General features: G+C 60.8%; 2 protein-coding genes across 3 annotated transcripts; one reads left to right on the top strand and one right to left on the bottom strand.

The window, feature by feature from the left end:
- The first annotated feature begins 97 nt into the window (after positions 1–97).
- ZNF142 (zinc finger protein 142) lies at positions 98–10,443 on the top strand. 2 transcript variants are annotated; one of them, XM_062005097.1, is made up of 8 exons: positions 98–782; positions 1,348–1,962; positions 2,225–2,485; positions 2,936–3,748; positions 3,992–4,169; positions 5,324–8,543; positions 9,398–9,503; positions 9,850–10,443. In XM_062005097.1, the coding sequence occupies exons 1-8, from the start codon at positions 500–502 to the stop codon at positions 10,347–10,349; spliced, it is 5,976 nt and encodes a 1,991-aa protein (XP_061861081.1). In that variant the 5' UTR covers positions 98–499; the 3' UTR covers positions 10,350–10,443. The 2 variants fall into 2 exon arrangements, with proteins under 2 accessions (XP_061861081.1, XP_061861080.1); XM_062005096.1 differs by having other exon boundaries at positions 2,222–2,485.
- A 632-nt stretch (positions 10,444–11,075) lies between these two features.
- PLCD4 (phospholipase C delta 4) lies at positions 11,076–17,394 on the bottom strand. The gene is made up of 15 exons (XM_062004842.1): positions 17,350–17,394; positions 16,888–17,062; positions 16,238–16,466; positions 15,912–16,041; positions 15,385–15,616; positions 14,796–14,997; positions 14,345–14,489; positions 13,734–13,886; positions 13,272–13,412; positions 12,754–12,910; positions 12,292–12,408; positions 11,838–12,016; positions 11,536–11,671; positions 11,303–11,452; positions 11,076–11,182 (listed from the first exon to the last, which is right to left on the bottom strand). Exons 1-15 carry the CDS (start codon positions 17,392–17,394, stop codon positions 11,076–11,078), a joined length of 2,298 nt encoding a protein of 765 aa, XP_061860826.1.
- Between the last annotated feature and the right edge of the window lie 3,316 nt (positions 17,395–20,710).

Raw genomic sequence — 20,710 nt, 5'->3', positions numbered from 1 at the left:
CCGGTGCGCACCGCCGAGATGTGCCGGGGCCGCAGGCGCCGGGGCCCCGCTTGAGCCGGCCGCCCCGGTCCGGCCCGCGGTGGCGGGGACAGGGCGGGGCTGCGCGGCGAAGGGGCCTGGGGCTTTCGGTGGGCTCCTCCTCGCTGGAGGTTGGGCCCGGGTCTGGGGGTTGGGCTCGGGCCTGGGCCCGGGTCTGGGCCCGCCTGGGTGTGAGGAGGCGGCACTGGCTGTTGGGATCAGGGAGAGACTGCCCCCGGGCCGCTCTGGGGAGAGTTCAGGGGTCCTTGCGCCCCCGCCTCCTCTCTGGCAGTGGGCTTGGCCAGCAGGAAGGAGCCGGTTGTGAAATTCCCCCCGCTTCACATCCCTGCCCGGGGACCGGCGCCGCAGGCTGCCCCTCAAAACCCTGCAGGACCTCTGGGCTTTCCCTCGTTCAAAGCACTTTCTTCTGTTCTGGGGTGAGAGGCCCTCCTGCCCAACACCAAACCAGCACCCGGTAGTAATGAGCGCAGAACGGGCTGTGTCTGAGGGTGGCAGCAGGGAGATGGAGGCCCTGTGCTCGGAGCTGCTCCTGCCAGCACCGGCAGAGGCAGGAGCCGTGGGAAGCCCCGGTGTGGCCAGCACCAGCCTGGCTGGGGCTCCCCCGCTGACCACCAGCCAGGACTTGCTGCTGGCAGAGGCATCAATACCTGGGGAAGGGGCTCACGCTGAAGGAAGCAACGTGGAAATATTCATCGAAGCAGTGGCTGGCAATGTGACACTGAGCAACGCAGCCAATGCCACAGGTACGGGGTGCAGGGTGGGCAGTGTGGGCCCTGTAGCACTTGATGGAGGGAGAGAGGTCTGACCAAGGCCAGCCTGGGGACACCACAGTGCCCTGGTGTCTGTAACCCCTATGCATCATGAGTCTGGTGCCACCATTCAGCACAGACCTGGCAAGAGCTGAGTGTGTGGATGGGGAGGGCTGGCTGTGGAAATTGTGTGCCGGTGAGGGGTTTGCTCCGGGCTGTCAGTATGGACCAGATGGAGAGTTCCATCCCAGACTACCGACCCCAGCATACTTGTCACTTGCACCCAGTGTGGGCATAGCCTGCCAGGAACAGGCCTCGTATCTCTGCATGCCTCAAAGGTGCCACGGGATAGACTCGGTCATTGTGGTCACCCAGGTGCTGGTGGTGTTCCTTCTTTTATGGCAGGTGTCCTGGGATACCCAGGGGCTGTGGTTCTCCAAACTGTACTATGGGGCAACAGGGATTTGTCCTTCTCACCTGCAGCTGGACCTGAACCACAAGTCCCAAGCTCTGGGACTGGCAAAAGCCCTTTCTAATGCTCACCCCTCGCTCTCTGCAGAGGTGCTGGTCAAAGTGGTGGAGCTGTATTTCTGTGAGAGGTGCGGACAGAGCTTCTCAGAGGCCTCCCTGCTGTCCCAGCACCACTGCCTGCTGCTGGCCCCCCCGCGTCATCTGGAGCTGCCAGGGGCACTGCTGACTTCTGCCAGTGAGCCAAGGGGCTCGGAGCTGCCCAGAGCCAGCACACAGGAAGGCTCCATTCCCGAGCGCCTGCTGTGCCCCGTCTGCCAGGAGCCATTTGTGCAGCCTGGGGAGCTCAAGGAGCACTTCAAGACTCACCGTGGCCCACCGGGAGCCCTGCCCTGCCCCGAGGAAGGCTGCTCCTTCGCCACAGAGGACCGCAAGCAGCTGCGCGGCCACCTGCGCCGGCTGCATGGGGCATCCCCCGTGCCCTGCGCCTGCCGCGCCTGCCCGCTGCTCTTCCCCAGCCGCCCGGCCATGCAGCGGCATCACCGCACACACTTCCCCTTCCACTGCGGCCGCTGCGACTTCGTCACAGCCAATGCCAAGCTCTTCTGGCAGCACAGGAAGGGCCACACCGCTGAGGCACCCGGCAAAGACGGCTCCCCTGGCTCGGGCACCCGCACCTTGGAGCAGCGCTGCATCCCACCAGCCGGTATGGATGGGCCAGGGGAGGGCCAGGGCCTCTGGGTGCTGCAGGGGTTGAGTGTGTCCCTGCATCCCAGTTAAAACTGGTAGGTGTAGCAAGTGAGGCCGTACCACTGAAGGGCCAGGGAGCTCTGTGTTCCATTCTCCCTGTGCAACAGTTTTTGCCCCCCATCTCAGCCAGGAGGGTTTTTTTGCACATGTGTGGGTGAGAGGGGCTGGCCTTCTCTTGTCTGAAGAATGATGATCTCTGTCTTTCCCTACTAAAGCAGCAACGGAAGGACAGGAGGAGGTGGGGAGTTGCCACCCTGGCTGGGAAGCCACCATGGCAGAAGCCAGGCCAGCGAAGCCCACAGCCACTGGGGAGAGCATCTTGGAGGGGCAGAGAGCATCAGCTGGAGAAGAGGACTCGGGCAGTGGTGGGGAGGAGTCGCCAGAGGAGGATGGCGAGAGCACCTGCGAAGGCAAGGCCAAAGAGAATGGGAAGGTGACTCCCAAGAAAGCCAGAGTGCCACAAGCACAGCACTTCAAAGGTAGGACACAGGGCCCTTCTGTGAGCTGCTCAGGCCTTTGATTACGAACAAGCAGCACAGAAGGGGAGATGTGGTCCAGGCTGGTGGGGCCTGGGGGTCCCGTGCCCTCCAGCAGCCCCGCATCTCCTTCACATACCAGTGTGCTGTTGCCCTTGCCCTCTACTTGAGCAAACACATCCCTTCTTTTGCCCATCCACAACTACTACCAGGCTCAGGCAAAAGTCTGCCTGGCTTTGGGGATCGGGAGTGCACAGACAGGCCTGATTGAGGCTTCGTTTTGCCAGCATTGAGCTGGAAAGAGCTGACCTGAACCATGTAGGGACAGTCCCTCTGAGTAGATAGCTTCTGCATGACTGCATGTGTGTATAAGCCCTCACCCTGGCACAGATGGATCTGTCTGTGCTCTCTTGTCTCTTCCCTGCTGATGGCTTCCCCTCCTGCTTTCACAAGGGGATGTCGCAGAGGGCTCCGAGTACCTCTACAAGACCCACATGTGCCCCGAGTGCAAGCGGTGCTTCAAGAAGCGGACACACCTGGTGGAACACCTTCACCTGCACTTCCCTGATCCCAGCCTGCAGTGCCCCAACTGCCACAAGTACTTCACCAGCAAAAGCAAGCTGAAAATCCACATGATGCGAGAGACAGGCGAGAAGGCCCATCGCTGCCCGCTCTGCCACTACAGCTCGGTGGAGAAGAACGCCCTCAACCGCCACATGGCCAGCATGCACGAGGACATCTCCAACTTCTACTCTGACGTTTACTCCTGCCCCGTCTGCAACGAGAAGTTTCGGCTCAGCCAGGCCCTCAAAGAGCACTTGAAGACTCACAAAGCCGAGCCCAAGAGGCTGAGCTGCTTCCAGGGTGGCTGCGACTACTGCGCGGAGGACCGGAAGGAGTTTGTCCGTCATCTGAAGGATGCTCACAGCATCAAGGCGGTGGAGTGCAAGTACCACGCCTGCTCTCTGCTCTTTGGCACGGCTGAGGCCATGGAGGCTCACCGGAAAACCCACTACGCCTTCCACTGCCAGCAGTGTGACTTCATCTGCTCCAACAAGCACGTCTTCCGCAAGCACAAGAAGCAGGGCCACCCAGGCAGCGAGCAGCTCCAGTGCAGCTTCTGCCCCTACGCCACCTTCAACCCCGTGGAGTTTCACGACCACGTGGGCAAGATGCACGCCAATGAGAAGATCCACAAGTGCACCGAGTGTGCCTTTGCCACCGCGCACAAGAGGGTCCTCATCCGGCACATGCTGCTGCACACTGGTGGGTGCCCACTGTGGGGGGCCTGAGAGCCCAGCTGGGGTTGGGAAGGGTCCTGTCCTGGCTATGGGTGGGCAAGGAGGGCTGGGTGAGGGCCCCTGGGTCCCATCACCAGCTCTGCCACCCTAGCGTCACTTGGCTGAAGTCGTGGCATGGCCCCTATCTCTGCTGTCACCCCAGCTCTTGCTGAGCTGGTTTCCTCATGGAGGGAGGCTTTATCTGAGGGCATTCCTGTGTTGTGTGTAGGAGAGAAACCTCACAAGTGTGAGCTCTGCGACTTCACATGCCGGGATGTGAGCTACCTGTCCAAGCACATGCTGACGCACTCCAATGACAAGAACTTCATGTGCACTGAGTGCGGGTACATCACCAAGTGGAAGCACTACCTGAACGTCCACATGCGCAAGCACACTGGAGACCTCCGGTATGAGCCTCGGCACTGCTGGCCTGCCAGCTCCCCAGAGCCATCTGCAGGGGCCCGCTGCTCCAGGCTGCACCGTGTGCCACACTCTCTTGTGCTTGGGGGGTTGGCTGCAGCCTGCTCTATCTGGCATGTTAGACGTGCAGCCTTTGGGCTTTGTGGGTTGTCACCAGCATGGTGCTGGGGATACAAAGATGTTTTTGATGTCTCTGTGCCACCAAGAAGGTGCATTACCACATCAGCGCAGCTCTGAGCTGGGGTTCATGGGCTCTGCTGATGTTTGTGGGGCCAAGATCAACTCAGGCATGTGCAGGACTCTGGCAAAACATGTTTTTCACCTGTGTATTATCACTTCCTTTGGGCCTAGCCTGTCTCATAGAACCATGGAGTCATTTTGGTTGGAAGAGACTTTTAAGATCATCAAGTCCAACCACTTACCTCACACTGCCAAGCCCACCACTAGCCCGTGTCCCTCAGTACCTCATCTATGCATCTTTTAAATATCTCCAGGGGTGATGACTCCACCACCTCCCTGGGCAGCCTGTGCCAGTGCTTAATAACCCCCTCAGTGAAAATGTTCTTCCTAATCTACAATCTAAACCTCCTCTGGCACAGCTTAAGGATAGCACATTTCCTATCATCTATTACTAGAGAGAAGACACTGACCCCTACCTCACTACAGCCTCCTGTCAGGTAGTTGTAGAGAGTGATCATGTCTCCTTTCAGCCTCTTCTTCAGACTAAACACCCCCAGCTCCCTCAGCTGCTTCTCATTAGACTTGTGCTCCAGACCCTTCACCAGCTTCATTGCCTGTCTCTGGACACACTCCAGGACCTCAATGTCCCTCTTGTAGTGACAGGCACAGAACTGAACGCAGTACTCTCAGTGTGGCATCACCAGCACTGAGTACAGCCTCCAGGGCTGCTGAAGGTGCTGCTTGTGTGACATGTTGAGGGTCTGGAGGTGTAAAGCACTAGCAGTGCCGATGGCTGTGGCAGGGAGGAATTGCCTGTGGTAAGAGCTGCCTGGACGGCAAAGGTCAGATCTGTCTAACTGAACAATGCCCCTGCTCTGTCTGGGGCAGGGAGCAGAGCTCAGCGTGTCTGAATAAGGCCCTGGTTCCTCACACTGCCTGCCCAATTCTGCTCTCCCCACAGGTACCAGTGCAACCAGTGCTCGTACCGCTGCCACCGCGCTGACCAGCTGAGCAGCCACAAGCTGCGGCACCAGGGCAAGAGCCTGATCTGCGAGGTGTGTGGCTTCGCCTGCAAGCGCAAGCATGAGCTGCAGAAGCACATGCAGGCAAAGCACTTGCAGAACTACCAGGTGCCTGTTTTCCAGTGCCAGTACTGCACCTACCAGACCAAGTACAAGCAGGCACTGCTGAACCACGAGAACTGCAAGCACACCAAGCAGAAGGAGTTTCGCTGTGCCCTCTGTTCCTACTGCACCTTCAGCAACACCAGCCTCTTCTTCCACAAGCGCAAGACTCACGGTTATGTCCCTGGTGACAAGGACTGGCTGGAAAACTATGCCAGCAGGGAGCTGGAGATCAGCTCATCCGAGGCCCTCTTTGGCTATGAGCTCGGCACAGCCCTGCGTGTCGATGCTAGCTTCCCCCTCGCTAGCAAGGAGCAGCGGGCAAAGGCAAAGCCATCTGAGGGGGAAGAGGGCCCCCAGAAAGCTGTAGAGGTGCCCTTGGTCGGGCAGGACACTGCACCACTGGAGAGCAGCAGTGAGGCAGAGAAGGATGTGGGTGAGGGGGATCAGCGCCATCCTGCTGCTGAGGATGCCCCTGGACATGACCACATGCCAGAAGACATTGCTACAGGCTCAGCACAGCTCACTGCTTCTGGGAATGTGGCTGAGAGCTGCACCTTGCACTTGGAGGAGCTGAATGTCTCATCTGACCCCCTCCTGGAGCATTTGACTGGAGAAGGCTGCGTGGCACAGCCAGAGAGAGTGGAAATGCTGCCCTGCAAAGAGCCTTCAGCAGCCTATGAGATGCTGAGCTCCCGGGATGACCTTGGCTTGGAGGACAATGATAATACACTCGAAGACATCCAAGACTTTGAGGAAGAGGAAACAGATGTACGGGAGGATGATGAGGCGGTGAGGCTGGAGGGTGATGTAGTGGCAGGAGACAGGCAGGGAAAAGACTCCCTGAGGCAGGGCACGGCCCACCATGAGGGGTCATGTTCGGAGCACCACAAGGTGGTGTCACACACAGAGCTGAGGGAGCCTTGCCAAGCCGAGCTGCCGGAGGCCTGGCTCAGCGTGCTGAAGGTGGCTGAGCAGAGCCAGCCGCTAGGCCCAGGGGATGTGGCCACCTCGGGTGAGGATGCCAGGGGTGGCTCAGAATCAGTACTGAAGGCTCTGCGGAAGCAGGACAAGGAGCAGGCAGAGACACTGGTGCTGGAGGGCAGGGTGCAGATGCTGGTGGTGCAGTCAGAGAGCCAGGTGTTTAAGTGTGAGAAGTGCTCGTATGTCACGCGGAAGGAGAAGTCGCTGTCCCTGCACTCCAAAGGCAGCTGCCAGAGCCGCCGGGCCCCACTCGTGTGCCGCGACTGCGGCGCCAGCTTTAAGCAGCAAAGAGGGCTCAACACCCACCTCATCAAGAAGTGCCCCATCCTCCTGAAGAAGAACAAGATCCTCAAACCAGCTGGTCAGGAGCCACGTGGGTTGTGCCAACCTGCTGACCAGCCTGGTGATAGTGGTACAGAACCAGCAGAGAGGGAGAATGGAGTCTCAGAGGAGTCTGGAGACATGGAGGGCCCTTGGGAAGCTGAGCTGCTCCCTGATAAAGTGCAGGCAGCAGGCAGTCCTTTGGCTGGGCAACTGGGCTGTCCTGCCCCTGAGAAATCCCAGCCAGGCAACAGCACAGAGGTGGCAGAAGTGTCTCCGCAGCAAGCAGATGGAGCTGAGGCAAGTGGAGCTGCTTGTCCCTCCCAGCCTGGGAAACCCTCAGAGAAATACCGGCTGGAGGGGGGAAAGCTGCACTGCAACTCCTGCTCCTTCGTGTGCTCACGCCTCTCCACCATCACCTCTCATGTGGAGGATGGGTGCCGGAGCCTGGAACAATTCTGGTGTGCCCTGTGCCCTGAAGCCTTCCGCTCCCAGCGGGCCCTCAGGAGCCACTGTGCCGAGAAGCACGTCACGCATCCCAAGGAAGATGGACCCCAAAGCACCAAACTCCCTGCGGGGGACCCAGGCTGTGTCGAGACAGGCCAGCCCCATGAGTTCCCACTGGACGCAGCTCCCCCAAAGGCATCCCTGCCCAAGAGAAGACGTTTCTGTTGCCCCACCTGCCCCTTCACCTGCCACCAGGAGCGGGCCATGAAGACGCACAAGAAGAGGGGCTGCGTGGTGCTGGGCGAATTCCGCTGCGCCTCCTGCCCCTTCACCTCCAAGGTGGCCAAAGCCCTGCGGCTGCACCGCAAGCTGCACCGCAAGCACTACAGCAAGCGGCCGCAGCTGCAGTGCCGCCAGTGCGAGTTTACCTGCAAGCAGGCCCGCTGCCTGCGGCAGCACATCCGCATCAAGCACGAGGGGGTGAAGCCGCACAAGTGCCGCTACTGCGAGTTCAGCACGACGCGGCGCTACCGCCTGGAAGCCCACCAGTCCCTGCACACTGGCGTGGGGCGCATCGCCTGTGGCGTCTGTGGCCAGACCTTTGGTACCAACTCCAAGCTCCGCATCCACCGCCTGCGGGTGCACGAGAAGACGCCCACCCACTTCTGCCCACTCTGCGACTACAGCAGCTACCTGCAGAATGACATCACCCGCCACGTCAACAGCTGCCACCACGGTGAGCTCAACTTCGGCTGCTCCCGCTGCGAGGCTCGCTTCAGCTCCGAGACGGCCCTCAAGCAGCACGTCCTGCGGCGGCATGAGGAGAAGGTGTCCTACGGCTGCCCGCGCTGCAGCTTCGTGTGCCACAGCGAGGCCACCCTCAAGTGCCACGTGCAGAAGCAGCACCCGCACCTGGAGTGCGGCACCTGCAAGGAGACCTTCGCCACCCGGGAGGCTCTAGAGGAGCACAGGAGGCAGCACTTCAGCCACCGCTGCGAGCTGTGCAGCTTCGCGGCCAAGGAGCGGCAGCAGCTGGTGCTGCACTACGTGGAGAGCCACGAGCCGGCCGCCCCCCAGGACAGGCCCCTGCAGTGCCCCTTCTGCGACTTCACCTGCCGCCACCAGCTCGTCTTCGACCAGCACATGAAGGGCCACGGCAGCACCCGCATGTACAAGTGCTCCGACTGTGAGTACACCACCAAGAACAGGCAGAAGATCACGTGGCACATCCGCATCCACACTGGCGAGAAGCCCTACAAGTGCCACCTCTGCCAATACGCCTGTGCCGACCCCTCGCGTCTCAAGGTGAGAGCCCTGCTTGGGTAATGTCCCGCTGCTTCTGCACAGGGTAGGAGGGGATCAGCCAGACTCAGGGGTGTGGGGAAGAAGAAACTCGAAGCTTTTGTCCTCTGTCCTCTTCAGTGGCCGTTACACAGGCGAGCAGATAAAACTGGGGTGGGTGCAATGTTTCTTCCCCTCTCCCTGCTGTTGCATGTTAAGGGGAAGGGGGGATTTGTAGCAAAGCAAGAAGGTGGGCAGCTGTCCAAGTCTCCTCCTCTTCCCGCTAACTTCTCTGGGGTGCTCTGGATACAGCCTCACACCACTCAAAGCTGAGCTTGGCTGCCCGCAGGATCACAGAGTGCTCTGTGGCACCAGTGAGACACAGTGTGGGGAAACCTCAGCTTCCCTGCAAGCACAGCCAGAGCCTGCCCTCGTTTCTGTAGGTGATTAGCATCCTCATGTGTGGTAAAGGGCCTTTCCTAGAACAGGAGGGCCAGGCGTGGGGTAAATGGAGGGGAAAATGGTTTGGTTTTACTAGAAGAAATATCGACTTTTTTAATGGCCAGGCTGAGCTGGAGCCCTCTGGGGCCACCTGGGTGAGGCTGTGCCACGTGGTTAGCTCAGGCCCAGCTCTGCTGGGCTGGGCTTTAACCAGGACTCTGCCCTAAATACCAAACTGGAGAGAAAAGCCTGTGCCATACTGACCCCACTGTGGTTTCCCCCTGCTCATAGTGTGTCGGGAAAGCAGACAGCCCTCCTTGCCCCACACAGTTTGAGAGGGCAGAACTGTCTTTGAGCCCCTTGCTGGCACCCCAATGCCCTGCACATTCTCAGGGCATGGGACACAGCCTCACCCTGCCCTCTTGCCCTATGCCCAGTACCACATGCGGATCCACAAGGAGGAGCGGAAATACCTCTGCCCTGACTGTGGCTACAAGTGCAAGTGGGTGAACCAGCTCAAGTACCACATGACGAAGCACACGGGTGAGTGCTCTCTGCTGGGGACAGGGCTGTGGGGCACCAGGGAGGGTGTCGGGGCTGTGGGGACCCCAGCTCTGTGCTTCCTTTGCTACCGGTGGCCTAGCTGGAAGCAGGGAGGACTTCCAGCACTTGAAGAACAGCACATTCTGATGTGCTGGTGGGTTATGGACAGTGCCCTGGGGGTGGTATGGACTGCAGATACCCCGCGGTGCCTTGGAAATGGGAGGTCTTGGGGTACCTGCTGCTATGATGGGGTGTAGTGGGGAGTCCCTGGGGACTGGTGCGAGACCTGTAGGGTGCTGGACACCGTCCCCTCAGCCCGGTGCCATCCCCTTGCCCGCTGCCCCAGGCCTGAAGCCGTACTGCTGTGACGAGTGTGAGTACCGCACCAACCGCGCGGACGCCCTGCGCGTGCACAAGGAGACGCGGCACCGGGAGGCCCGCTCCTTCATCTGCGAGCAGTGTGGCAAGGCCTTCAAGACCCGCTTCCTCCTCAAGACCCACCTGAAGAAGCACAGCGAGGAGAAGCCCTACGTGTGCAACGCCTGCGGGCGGGCTTTCCGCTGGGCGGCCGGCCTGCGCCACCACTACCTGACCCACACCAACGAGCACCCCTTCTTCTGCCGATACTGCCCTTACAAGGCCAAGCAGAAATTTCAGGTCATCAAACACATCCAGAGGCATCACCCCGAGAGCGGGGCCGGCGACCCCAGCCAGGGGGTAGGCAAGGACCCCAGCACACCCACTGTCCACCTCCACGCCGTGCAGAGGGAGAGCCGGGCAGAGGGGCTCCCTGGGATGGAGCGGGAAGGAGGGGGGCCCGGGGAGAAGGATGGCACCTCACAGTGAGGCCAGATCCTGACTGCTTTAAAGCGCCAGTGACAGGCCTGCTGCAGAGCTGTCTGTGTGTGTACAGGCATATATGTATATGGGTTGTAAAATAGGCAGCTGTATAAAAGGAATCTCTCAGCTCCTTTTACTGTCGGTTCTTGGAGCTGTTGGGAGCCCTGGGTGATGTGTGGGCCTAGTGCTCACAGGGAAAGAGCATAAGCCCAGCTCCTTGAGTCCCCAGCACCACTGCACCCCGACCTCAACTGCCTGTCACTCAACAATTTATTGGGTGGCTTACAGAGAGGGGACACAGAGAAGGGTTAGGAAGGGCTATGCTGGGGGGGCATGAGGACCGACTCCTCGGCCAGCTCTGCCCAACTTTGGGCTTTGCTCAGCTTCAGCCTCGCTTCCCGGCCCAGGGGGGACCAGCCCCTGTGGCAGAGCCGGGGTCATGCACCATTTTTCCTCCTCCCTGAGGCCAACTGGGTCAAGGCAAGATCCACAGCGAGAGTGCAGGAGGCTGCACCAGCACAGACCCCACGCTCATGCGTGGGAGGCAGCATCCCAACCCTGGGAAGGAGAGGTCAGTGCTTTTTCCCAGCCCTTGGTGGCTACAGGGGCACAGCAGCGACAACAACACGAGGACAACACAGCTCAACAAGAAGGTGAGGGGTTGGCTCTGCAGCCCCAGCTGCTGGGAGCCGGCCCTATGGCTTCTATCCAAGTCCTGCTCGCCGCAGGGGCTCAGTCCTGCTCTGGGCCAGGCGGATGGGTGATGCGGATGTGCACGAAGAGCGACGAGGGTGGGATGCCCGTGCCGTCCTTGGAGAGGAGATGGATGTGGCGGTAGCCTGGAGGGGGGAGAGGGAGGCTCTGGCTGACTGACAGACCCCACACCACTGAGTCCCAGACACTCTTGTGAGGCTGCCCTGGGTGCCCATCCTCCCACCACTGAGCAAGCAGCTGCTCACCTGGTTTGATGTTGGCAAAGGCGAGGGTGAACTGGCCCACAAAGTCATTCCTGGAGGTCTTGTCATAATCTTCCACCACGAAGCGGACGAGGGCGAGCTCAGGCACATGGAGCTGGAACTGGAGCGTCTCGTCCCAGCGAGGGTTAAAGCCTGGGAAGGGTGACCAGATGCTAGAAGGGCTGGGGAGGGCAGCACCTGGGGCAGCAGGGCCTTGCCACTACCCTGGGACTCACCATTGTTCTCAATGTACTTGGTCTCCTGGTGTGCCTGGTCTGCGGGGACCCCGTGGATCTCCACGCGCACCAGCGGGTCGATGATGGCTCCCTCCTTGCTGTTGGCCACTTTGGGCAGCTGCTGCCCACTGATCACCTGTAGGAAAGGGTAAGGTATCCCATGAACCAGGGAGCAGCTGAAGCCAGCTGTGGGGAGGCTGCTGGGCCCCAGTACACTGCTTGTCTATGTCCCCAGCCACCAGGGACCAACAGAACCCCAGGACACGGTGATGGCTCCCCAGGGCCTCTCCTTGGCCCGGTACCTGGATCGTCAGGGTGATGGGGCCGGGGCCCTCCGGGCTGCTGAGGTCGCTGGGGTTGAAGAGCGTCTCCTCGTCTCTCATGAAGGGTGGTTTGAGCACGTAGCCACAGCGGCCGTTCTGGCTGAAAAGCCCATCACACAGGTCCATCTCCATGCCAGCTGTCTGGAAGTTCAGGGCCACTGCAGGAAGGTGACAGGGAAAGGGTTCAGGGCAGCTGAGGGACACTGTGCCCTGCTTGGAGCTGAGAACCAGCCTGTCCCTGAGGCCAGAGAGTTGTGGTTCTGCACAGAGGGACAAGGCACTGGGCTCCTCAGGGCACAGCAAGAGCCTGCAGCCAGACCTGGTTCTAGCTGGGGTTGTAGCTGGCACAAACATGAGTGTTGATGGTGCCATTTGTTCTAGGACCCAGGGCCTTTATCTCCCCAGCCCACCGCCCTGATGCCCCCAGCCATACCGATCTGGCACCCCACGTTCCACATCTCCTGGGGGCTGTAGTTGGAGGAGTCAGTCCGCATCCCGCTGGGGTAGATGCGAGTCAGCTGCCAGGCGTTGTGGCGGACAAACTCGTTCCCTGGGGATGGAATGTGAGGGGCACTGCTGGGGTCATTCCTACAATCACCCTCATGTGCTGCCTGTCTGTCCATCCATCCATCCTGTGTACTCATCCACACACCCGCCCACCAATCCTTGTCGCTCTCCCCTCCATGGAAACCAGGCATCCTGCCTCGCTTTCTAAGCCACTAAACCCCCCTCACCTACCAGAGCCTAAAACCAGGGTAGAGCCCTGCTGGACCCCATTCCCCACAGATAGGGAGGGAACTCTGCTGTCTTGAAGTTCTAGATCTATATGTGAGGAAGCCACCTGCTCCCTCCACCCTGGCCTGATGCCCCGGTGCCTCTGTCCCCTCCATCTCACCTGCGTCCCGGATGAGCTTCCTGGCCTTGGCCTCGGAGAGGGAGGAGATCTCAGAGGGCCGGGAGTGGCTGCGGGCCTCCTGGAAGCCTCGGAAGGACACGTTCTTGCAGTAGATGACACAGTCAGACAACTCCTGCGCCAGACTCTCCTTGTCCTTCTGCAAGGCAGAGCCAGGCTGGGTCCCTCCTGACAGGAGCGTTGTCCCCAGCGCTCAACCAGCAGAGGGACTGTAGAGCAGGGGCAGCCAAGAGCAGCCAGGGTTGTGCTGGGGACGGCAGCCTCCCCGCCATGGGCAGCCTTCCTGCCAGGAGCAGAGCAAGCAAGAGACCCCCAACATGGTGCCACCACAGGTATGCTGTGCAGAGAGGGGGATGGCATGGCCAGAGGCAGAAAGGGCTATTCCCCTGCCCGGGGATGTCCCTGCAACCTCTGCCTCTCAGCACTGGGATGTCACCACTGCCCATAGCTGTGACTGGGGGCTTAGCACTCCCAGCTGGTCCCCAGCTCAATCCACCCACCTTCGCCCTCCTCCTCTCCTCCTCTGCCTCAGCCCCGTTGTCATCATCAGACACGTCAGGCGCCTCGTCCTCCGGCCCATCCAGCGTGTCCTCCAGCCGCCCGATCTTCTTCCCCTTCAGCAGGATCTTGTGCTTCAGCTCCTGCAGGGTTGGGGATAGAGAGGTAGGCACCTCAGGGTGATTTGCTGTGCCCTGCAACCCCGCACTGCTGGGGGCCAGCACCACCAGCTCCCTCCAGCACCCAGGAGGGGACAGAGTGGGACAGCTCCAGTCTGCTATCCGAGCAGGGGAGGACAACACTGGGAACAGCTTTGAACATGAGGAGCAGTATCTCCAGGGTCCCCAAGTGCTCCGGCAAAGCAGGATAATGTTGGGACAGGAGTGGCCTTTCTCTGGAGAGCAGAGCCACCACTACTGCCAGGCAGGAGAGCGGTGCCCAGCGTGGCTGTGCTCTGTCCCTACCTCTGGGGACGGGAGCTGGGTGGGGATGCGCCCATCGGTGGTGGAGGTGAGGAGCTGCTCCCCCAGGATGGTCTTGAGCTGCTGGGCCAGCACCTCCTGCTGCTCCATGCTGCAGTGGTTCTCCAGGGACAGGATCACTGGGTAGTCCGAGGTCTGGGGAGCAGTGTGCGGGGCTGGAGATAAGTCTCGGTGGGGTTGGGGAGCCCTCTCCCCTCCGGGCAGTGCCAGGAAGGAGCCCATTGTGCCCACTTGTATCCATCCCCCTGAGACCTTGACAACCCTTCAGCGTTTTCCCACACCTACCTCAGCCCCACAAGCCCCAGGCACCATGTCAACCCTACACCCCTATCAGACCGTGCCTGTGTGACCCCCTATCCCCTGGCATGGCCCAGCACAGGGCTGTGAGCCAGACCCCTCAGTATTACCCACCCCAGGAAGGCGCCCAGCCACCCTCCTCATCCATGGTGTGGGCAGAGCTGGCAGTAGCACCAGATATATGAGCCCCAGCACCACTCCAGAAACCCAGCACCATCCCTAATTACAGCCATGTCTCCTCCTCCACCCGTCAAGGGCCACCCACGACACCCCGCACCCGAGGCAGGGTGCCCTACCTTGAAGGCGTACTTCCCCAGGGTGCTCACCACCTCCCGGAAGGGGATCTTGGAGGTGAAAGTGTGGCCGTGGTACACCATGGGCTCCCCATTTGGCCCGTCCCAGCAATCCACCTCCAGGCACCGGCAGCCCCGTTTCAGAGCCCTAAGGTTGCATTGTCGCCCCTGAGACCCAGCTAGGGCACCAGCCCCTTGTCCTCCCCTCTGCCCGTGTGCGTGTCACCCCTTACAGGGACCAGAGGACGGCCACCAAGTTTGAGGATGCTGCTGCATGGAGGGCAGGCAGCACTGGGCTCAGTGTCCACCTTGCTGAGCACCACCCAGGGGTGCTGGACCATAGAGGAGGCAAAGGGGCTTCTATATTTCCCCCATGGAGCTGCTTGGGGAACAGCACTGGGGTAGGAGGGTGCTAGGGGGCAGCCGGGAGGGAGCAGCCCCTTTACCTCTTTACCTGATGTAGCCCTCGATGCTGCTGTGGCCTCGGATCTGGTCCTCTATCAGGTACGTGTTGTGGGAGGAGGAGATGAAGTAGTGGCAGAGGGGCTGGTTCATGTCCTGCCACAGCGCCCGGTGCTGGGGGTTGAAGATGGAGCCCTCCGGGGAGCAGAGGTACATGAGGAAGCCATCGGCACTCAGCGCATGGAGAGCACGGACTGCAGGCAGAGCAGGAGGCTCAGTGACAGCTGGGGACGTGGAGGGCATGGGATGGGGGCAAACGGGGCTGCTGGGGGCTCTTGGCATCCCCAGCCTGGTGGGCACAGCTGCTGGCAGAAGTTGGGGCACAGAGAAGAAATAGGCATATTTCAGGGTAGCAGCCATGGGAAAGTGGGCAGCAGACCCCACAGCTGGAGCTTGCACCCCTTGGCTGGTCAACCTTCTACCTCAAAATGGTCCAGGGATGCACCAAAGAAAGGGGAACTGCACCCAGGTCACATCATGGTGAGCCTTCCCCCTGTGCCCACCCACACCCCTTCCTCCCCCTGTGCCCACCCACACCCCTCCTTCCCCCGTGCACAGCACAGCCAGGTCTGGGCTCTCACCTGTCTCCGATGGCTCGTACTTGTCAATGAGCTCCATGGCCAGCTCCTCTGTGCCCTCATCCTCCAGCTGTTCCTGCTGCAGGAAATCCACCAGCTCCAGCAGCGTCAGCTTCTTCCCATCCTCAGAGAAGTCCTGGAAGAGGCTCAGCACCTCCTCACGCTGTGTGAGGGCCTTGTAGAACAGCACAAACTCCTCCCCTTCCAGCGTCCCCGACTCAGACTTGTCAGCAGCCTGCAAGGGAGCTCATTCAGCAGCTGGGGCAATGTCCTGGCCACCCCACGGGGCTGGGGGGGATATTCTCCCACCCCTAGTAGAGGGCACAGAGACTCCACACGAGCAGCAGTGGTGAGCATCACACAGAATCACAGAATCTTAAGGGTAGGAAGGGACCTCGAAATATCATCCAGTCCACCCCCCCTGCCACAGCAGGACCACCTAGAGTAGGTCACACACGAACTCATCCAGGTGGGTTTTGAATGTCCCCAGCTTTTGAAAGCTCCTCAAGGCCCTCAGGTACGGTGCTTACCTGGAAGAGCCGCAGGGCATGATCCTCATTCATATCTACATTCATCATCTTGAGGAGACGCTGCACCTCCTTGAAGTTCATGCGCCCATCCTTATTCTTGTCAGCTTTCTGGAACCAGTCACGAATCCACGTGCAAGAAACCAGGGCAGGTGTTAAGGGAAATTACTTTGGTTAAGAGAGATGGAGCTGGGGAGCATCAGAAGGCCTCTTTTTCCTTCTCTGTGCCCTAATGCAGATGGTGAGACCCAGAAGAACCAAGCACATGCTGGGACAAAGCTCGAGATTGGGGAAGAAGTAGGGGAGAGTGGTGCCCATAAGAAGGATATTGGTCTATCTTCTCCCTTTGATCCATGCTGGTGACCACCTCAATGAGCTGGCGCAAGCCCTGGACCCAGCACTGCGCTTCCTCCGCTGAGCCAGCAATGAGGTCCAGGTTGCCCCGGCGCCCATAGAAGACAATGGTGAAGCAGCGCTCAGGGGGAAACTCCTCAGCCAGGCTCTGCAGCACCTCCGACTGGTGCCCTTCCCGCACGGTCTCCACATCGCTGATGGAGACTGGGGCAGAGGGAGGGGAGACCTGTCTGTGGGGGACAAGGACCACAGGGCAGGGGGCACTGCCCACAGACATCTGTCCTTCCAGCCGTTCCTTTCTCCAGTCATTCACCCATCGAACCATTGAGCCATCCATCCATCCATCCATCTGCACCTCTTTGTCTGCCTACTCCTTTGACAGCATGTCAGAGCTTCCACTTCTATCAGCTGCAATTTCTACTTGTGGCCCATGGACCCTACTGGCAGCTGGATGCTTCATGGAGAGGTGTGGGTGAGAAGAGTCCCCAAATGCACACAAAGCCTCTCTCAAATGCCCCAGCACCCTTTGCAAACATGGCTCCAAGAATCTCCATACATTCACACCCCTGTTCTCTCTGAACCCTACTGATGGTGCCACGGCCAACACACAACAGCCAGTACTCACAGGCAGACTCGGTTTTGCCTGTCCTCTTGGACTGGTACCAGATGGTCATGCAGTCATCCTGCAGCTTGAAGTAACGCTGCTTCTTCCAGCTCTTGGACTTGACTTTGCGCATCAGCGTCCCTTGCTGCATCTGCTCCAGGGTGTCTGTGAGCTGGATGCCTGGGGACAGCGTGGGCTGCATCACTGAGGGTAGGCAGGGGTATCCAGGCACTGTGCCCCGGTACCTTGCTCCCATTTGGGACAGAGGAGGGACAGATCCCAAACAAACTCCCTTTGCCACAAGAGGAGTAGAAGGAAATTCCTCATGCACCCTTCCCACCCGCCCTGGGCGCTGGCAAGCCCAGTCCCGACAGGCGCGGGGAGGGCAGGAATGCTCCCGAGCGCGGCAAAGGTGAGCTCAGCCCTCGGGCCAGATTTGCCCTGGCGTAAATCCGGCTCGCCCGGTGCCCTGCACTGCACCACCCCTCCGCCGGGGCACTCACGGGCGTTGCACAGCAGCGATGCCATGGCTCTGCCTCCTCCGCGCTGGCGGCTGCTGGGGAGAGAAGAGAGAGGGGCGGCTGGGGGGGAGCCGGGACAGAGCCCCCAGCTGCGCCCACGTCCTGCCGGGCGGGCTCCGGCCGTGCCCACGCGTGTGCGAGGCGCGTGTGCCCCTGCCCGTGTGCGAGCGCACCTGCGCCTGCTCCTGCTGGGTCATTGCTTTCCTTAAGTGTCGAGTTCACCCCGCTGTGCTCATGAAATATTCATCTGCATTACCAGGAAGCCGGAGCTCAAAAGGTGTCAGAGGAAAACAGAAAAACTTGGGAGCGCGGCCATCCTGCCAGCCCGGCGGGCAGCGGAGCTCTGCTGCTCCCAGGTCGCTGCTCCCAGGAGAAACGGCCATGGGAGTGCTCAAGAACAGCTCTCGCTGCCTGGGAAATGGCTCCCCACCGGCAAATTTAGAAGCAAGGGAAAGGCAAGGCTGTGAGAGCAAGGAAAGGGAGCAGAGCCGTGACCCTCAGCTCCTCCTCCCTGGGGAACATCAGCACCCCGAGGCCGCGGCGGCAGCGGCAGCCGTGCGGGAAGCACACTGCCATGAGTGGCACTATAAATACAACTGGACTGACAATACGTTTTGATTAGGCTCTCGAGGCTTTAATTAGACTGACAAATCGCTGGATGTGCCTGTCACCTGAGCACTGCAGCAGAACCCTCGAGGAGAAGATGCCACAGCCAGCAGGGTGGGATTTGTGTGCAGGAGGGGACTCGGGGATCCATGGGGCCAAAGGGCTCTGTGCCGGGGCACAGGAGTAGCAGCTGTACCCCAGGCCCCTGACTCAGCACAGCCAGTGACCATGCGGGGGCCGGGAATAGCCGGTGCCGTCAGCGTGCAGGCAGCTGCCCAGCCCGACTGCCAGAGCCTCGTGGGCTCTGTGGCTGTCCCCTGCTCGGTGTGAGGACAGCAGGGCAGATCCCCTGTGGCCCCCACTCCTGGGGACACGTCAGGTGTGGGGCTGGCAGTGGCTGTTCAGCTGTCCCCAGAGCACGTGGGGACTGTCCATCCATGCTTTTGGAGACCTCATGTGTTGCTGGAGACAGGGAGTAGCTGGGGTACCATCCCAGCTGCCTCCCAGCAGTGCCCTGCAGCGTGTGTTCCCTGATACCCATGTGTTTGCTTGCACAGCCCCAGGGGTGCCCTGCACTCCCCCAGCGTGCTTTCAGCCCCCTGCACCCCATAGCCTGCAGGAAACTGAGAGGGCAACCCCAGACACCTGTCTGTCTGCAGCCTCCTGCCTCCTGGCAGCACCCAACCCAGAACAGACACTTCACAGGGTCACAGCTCCAGGTGCGCACCTGCCCTGTGGCTCCTCTACAGCAAAAGGCAAAGGGATGGAGGTGGGGATGGTCTGGAGATGCCAGAAGGAAGGGCAAGCCACAGAGGCTGGAGAAGCATGGAGAGACATTGGTCTGGGACAGAGATGGGCTCAGTACCACCATTAGGTCCATCCTCTCTGCACCTTGCCATACATGTATGAAAGGTGGCAACAAGCAAGAGAGATGCTTGCAGCCCCCAGGCCTGTAACCACACTGAGATTTTGCAGCTAAACTCTCTGCTGGTTCAAGCCCACTGAGTCCCCAGCACAGCCCAGGTGTGCCCAGCCCTGCCCCAGCCATGGAGCTGTAGGTTCCCCACACACGCAGCAAAGCAGAGAGGATCCCTCCCAGGGCAGGGAGGATCCTAGAAGTGTGGATGCAAGGACACGGCTCTCTGGCTCTCCCTGGCACAGGCAATGCCCCAAGCGCAGCCCATGCACCCTGGTCCCAGCAGCCCAGCCCACGCAGCCCCCCAAGCCCTGCTCTGGGTTACACTGTCAAGGCGAGTGGGATAGGAGCCAGGGGACTGAGAAACCCGACCCGGGAGCTTCCCGCAGGGCAGATGCCTCCTGCCAGGGACAGCCCCAGCTCCCTCCAGCACTTACTGAGCCACCAAAGCTTCTCTCCTGGAGGTGACAGTCCCCAAGCAGAGCTAGAGGGCCAGCAGCGGCAAAAACTCCTCAGCCACTCCAGCGCAGAGTCCCCCAGCAGAATTAAATGCCACCATAGGGGTGGCTGTGCTAGAGCTGGGAGGGATTACCCGATTACCCCTCTCCTCCCCGGGTAACCCCTCACCCTCTCGCTGCCCTCGTGTGCACACAGACCGCCCGTGTCCCGGGGCTCTGCTCAGCCCCGCTGCTCCGCGCCGCCTTCCCACTCGCCCCAGAACATGCCGCAGCACTCGGGGACGGAGGCTGCCCCTCGCAGGGGGACCAGTCGGCAGCTGACGAGTCCGGGGAAGGGTTCAAACAAGGGGTCCCGGGATGGGGCAGCAGAAACCGGGTGGCGCGGAGCACCGGAGGTAAACGACACCTTAAAGCAAAGGACCCAAACCGTTGGCACCTTTTCCCCACCCCAGTACGCGCTCTGGGGCAGTGCTGCCCGCGCCCAGGGCTCCCACCGCTACCCCCCACCCAGGACGCCCGGTTTCCCCGGCAGACGACCCGGCGCCCAGGCGCGTACCCGCTGTCCGCTGCGCTCCGCCGGTGCTCCAGCTGCGGCCGCGCGGGGCCGGGGCTGCCCGGGCTGCCCGCCCCTCGGCAGCGGCACGGCGCCGAGCCCGCCCCTGGCACCCCCCTGCCCCGCCGCCGGCCGCCCCCGGCCCCGCAGCCGCCGCCTCTCAAGGTCGCCTCGGATTAAGGTCACGCCGTTCCGGAGGGAGTAAAGGGGGAGTGCTGGTGGCAGTGTGCGAGCACCCTACAGTGTTCCGCGCGTGGGGCTGAGCCCCCCACTCCGGCACAGTCTGTCCCTCCCGAGACCCGCCCTGCACCCAGCACAGCCCGACCTTCCTCTCCGCAGAGCATCTCCACTCCTTCCCTGTCCCCTTCCTATGGCAGAGCCCTCCAATTTTGGAGAGGCACAAGATCCAAAGAGCCAGGGCACGATTTGAGCATGCTGGGGCAAAACTCCCCCTTGGGAATCCAAGCTGAGGCACCCTTGGGACCAAGCTTTTGGATGAGGATGCTCTAAGGGAGCTGGACCCTTGCAAACACACTGCAGGAAGGCAGATTGCTCTCCCCATCGAGCTCCAAACGGACCTCTGGACGCAGCCTTTCTGCAAAGTGAGATGAAGCGGTACCTCCTCCCCTGAAAACCCTTTCACCTTACCTTTTCCAGGAGAGACACAGCCAGCTCCCACCAGGAATTCACATCTCCAAGCTGGCACAGCCAGCACAGCAATAAATTTGCACACCTCCCCCCCCCCGCCGCCCGGTTGCCCTCCCCAAGAGACCAGATCAGGAGCAATCTG

Source organism: Colius striatus, chromosome 11 (assembly GCF_028858725.1).
Source record: "Colius striatus isolate bColStr4 chromosome 11, bColStr4.1.hap1, whole genome shotgun sequence".
NCBI lineage: Eukaryota > Metazoa > Chordata > Aves > Coliiformes > Coliidae > Colius > Colius striatus.
This window is presented reverse-complemented; position numbering and strand designations above follow the sequence as displayed.

Coding starts and splice junctions, on each gene's coding strand:
- ZNF142 (XM_062005096.1), top strand. CDS start 500: ATGAGCGCAGAACGGGCTGTGTCTGAGGGTGGCAGCAGGGAGATGGAG. Junction 783..1,347: donor CAACGCAGCCAATGCCACAG/GTACGGGGTGCA, acceptor CGCTCTCTGCAG/AGGTGCTGGTCAAAGTGGTG. Junction 4,170..5,323: donor AAGCACACTGGAGACCTCCG/GTATGAGCCTCG, acceptor CTCTCCCCACAG/GTACCAGTGCAACCAGTGCT.
- PLCD4 (XM_062004842.1), bottom strand. CDS start 17,394: ATGGCATCGCTGCTGTGCAACGCCCGTGAGTGCCCCGGCGGAGGG. Junction 15,617..15,911: donor ATGCCCTGCGGCTCTTCCAG/GTAAGCACCGTA, acceptor GCTCCCTTGCAG/GCTGCTGACAAGTCTGAGTC. Junction 11,672..11,837: donor CCATCACCCTGACGATCCAG/GTACCGGGCCAA, acceptor CCTTTCCTACAG/GTGATCAGTGGGCAGCAGCT.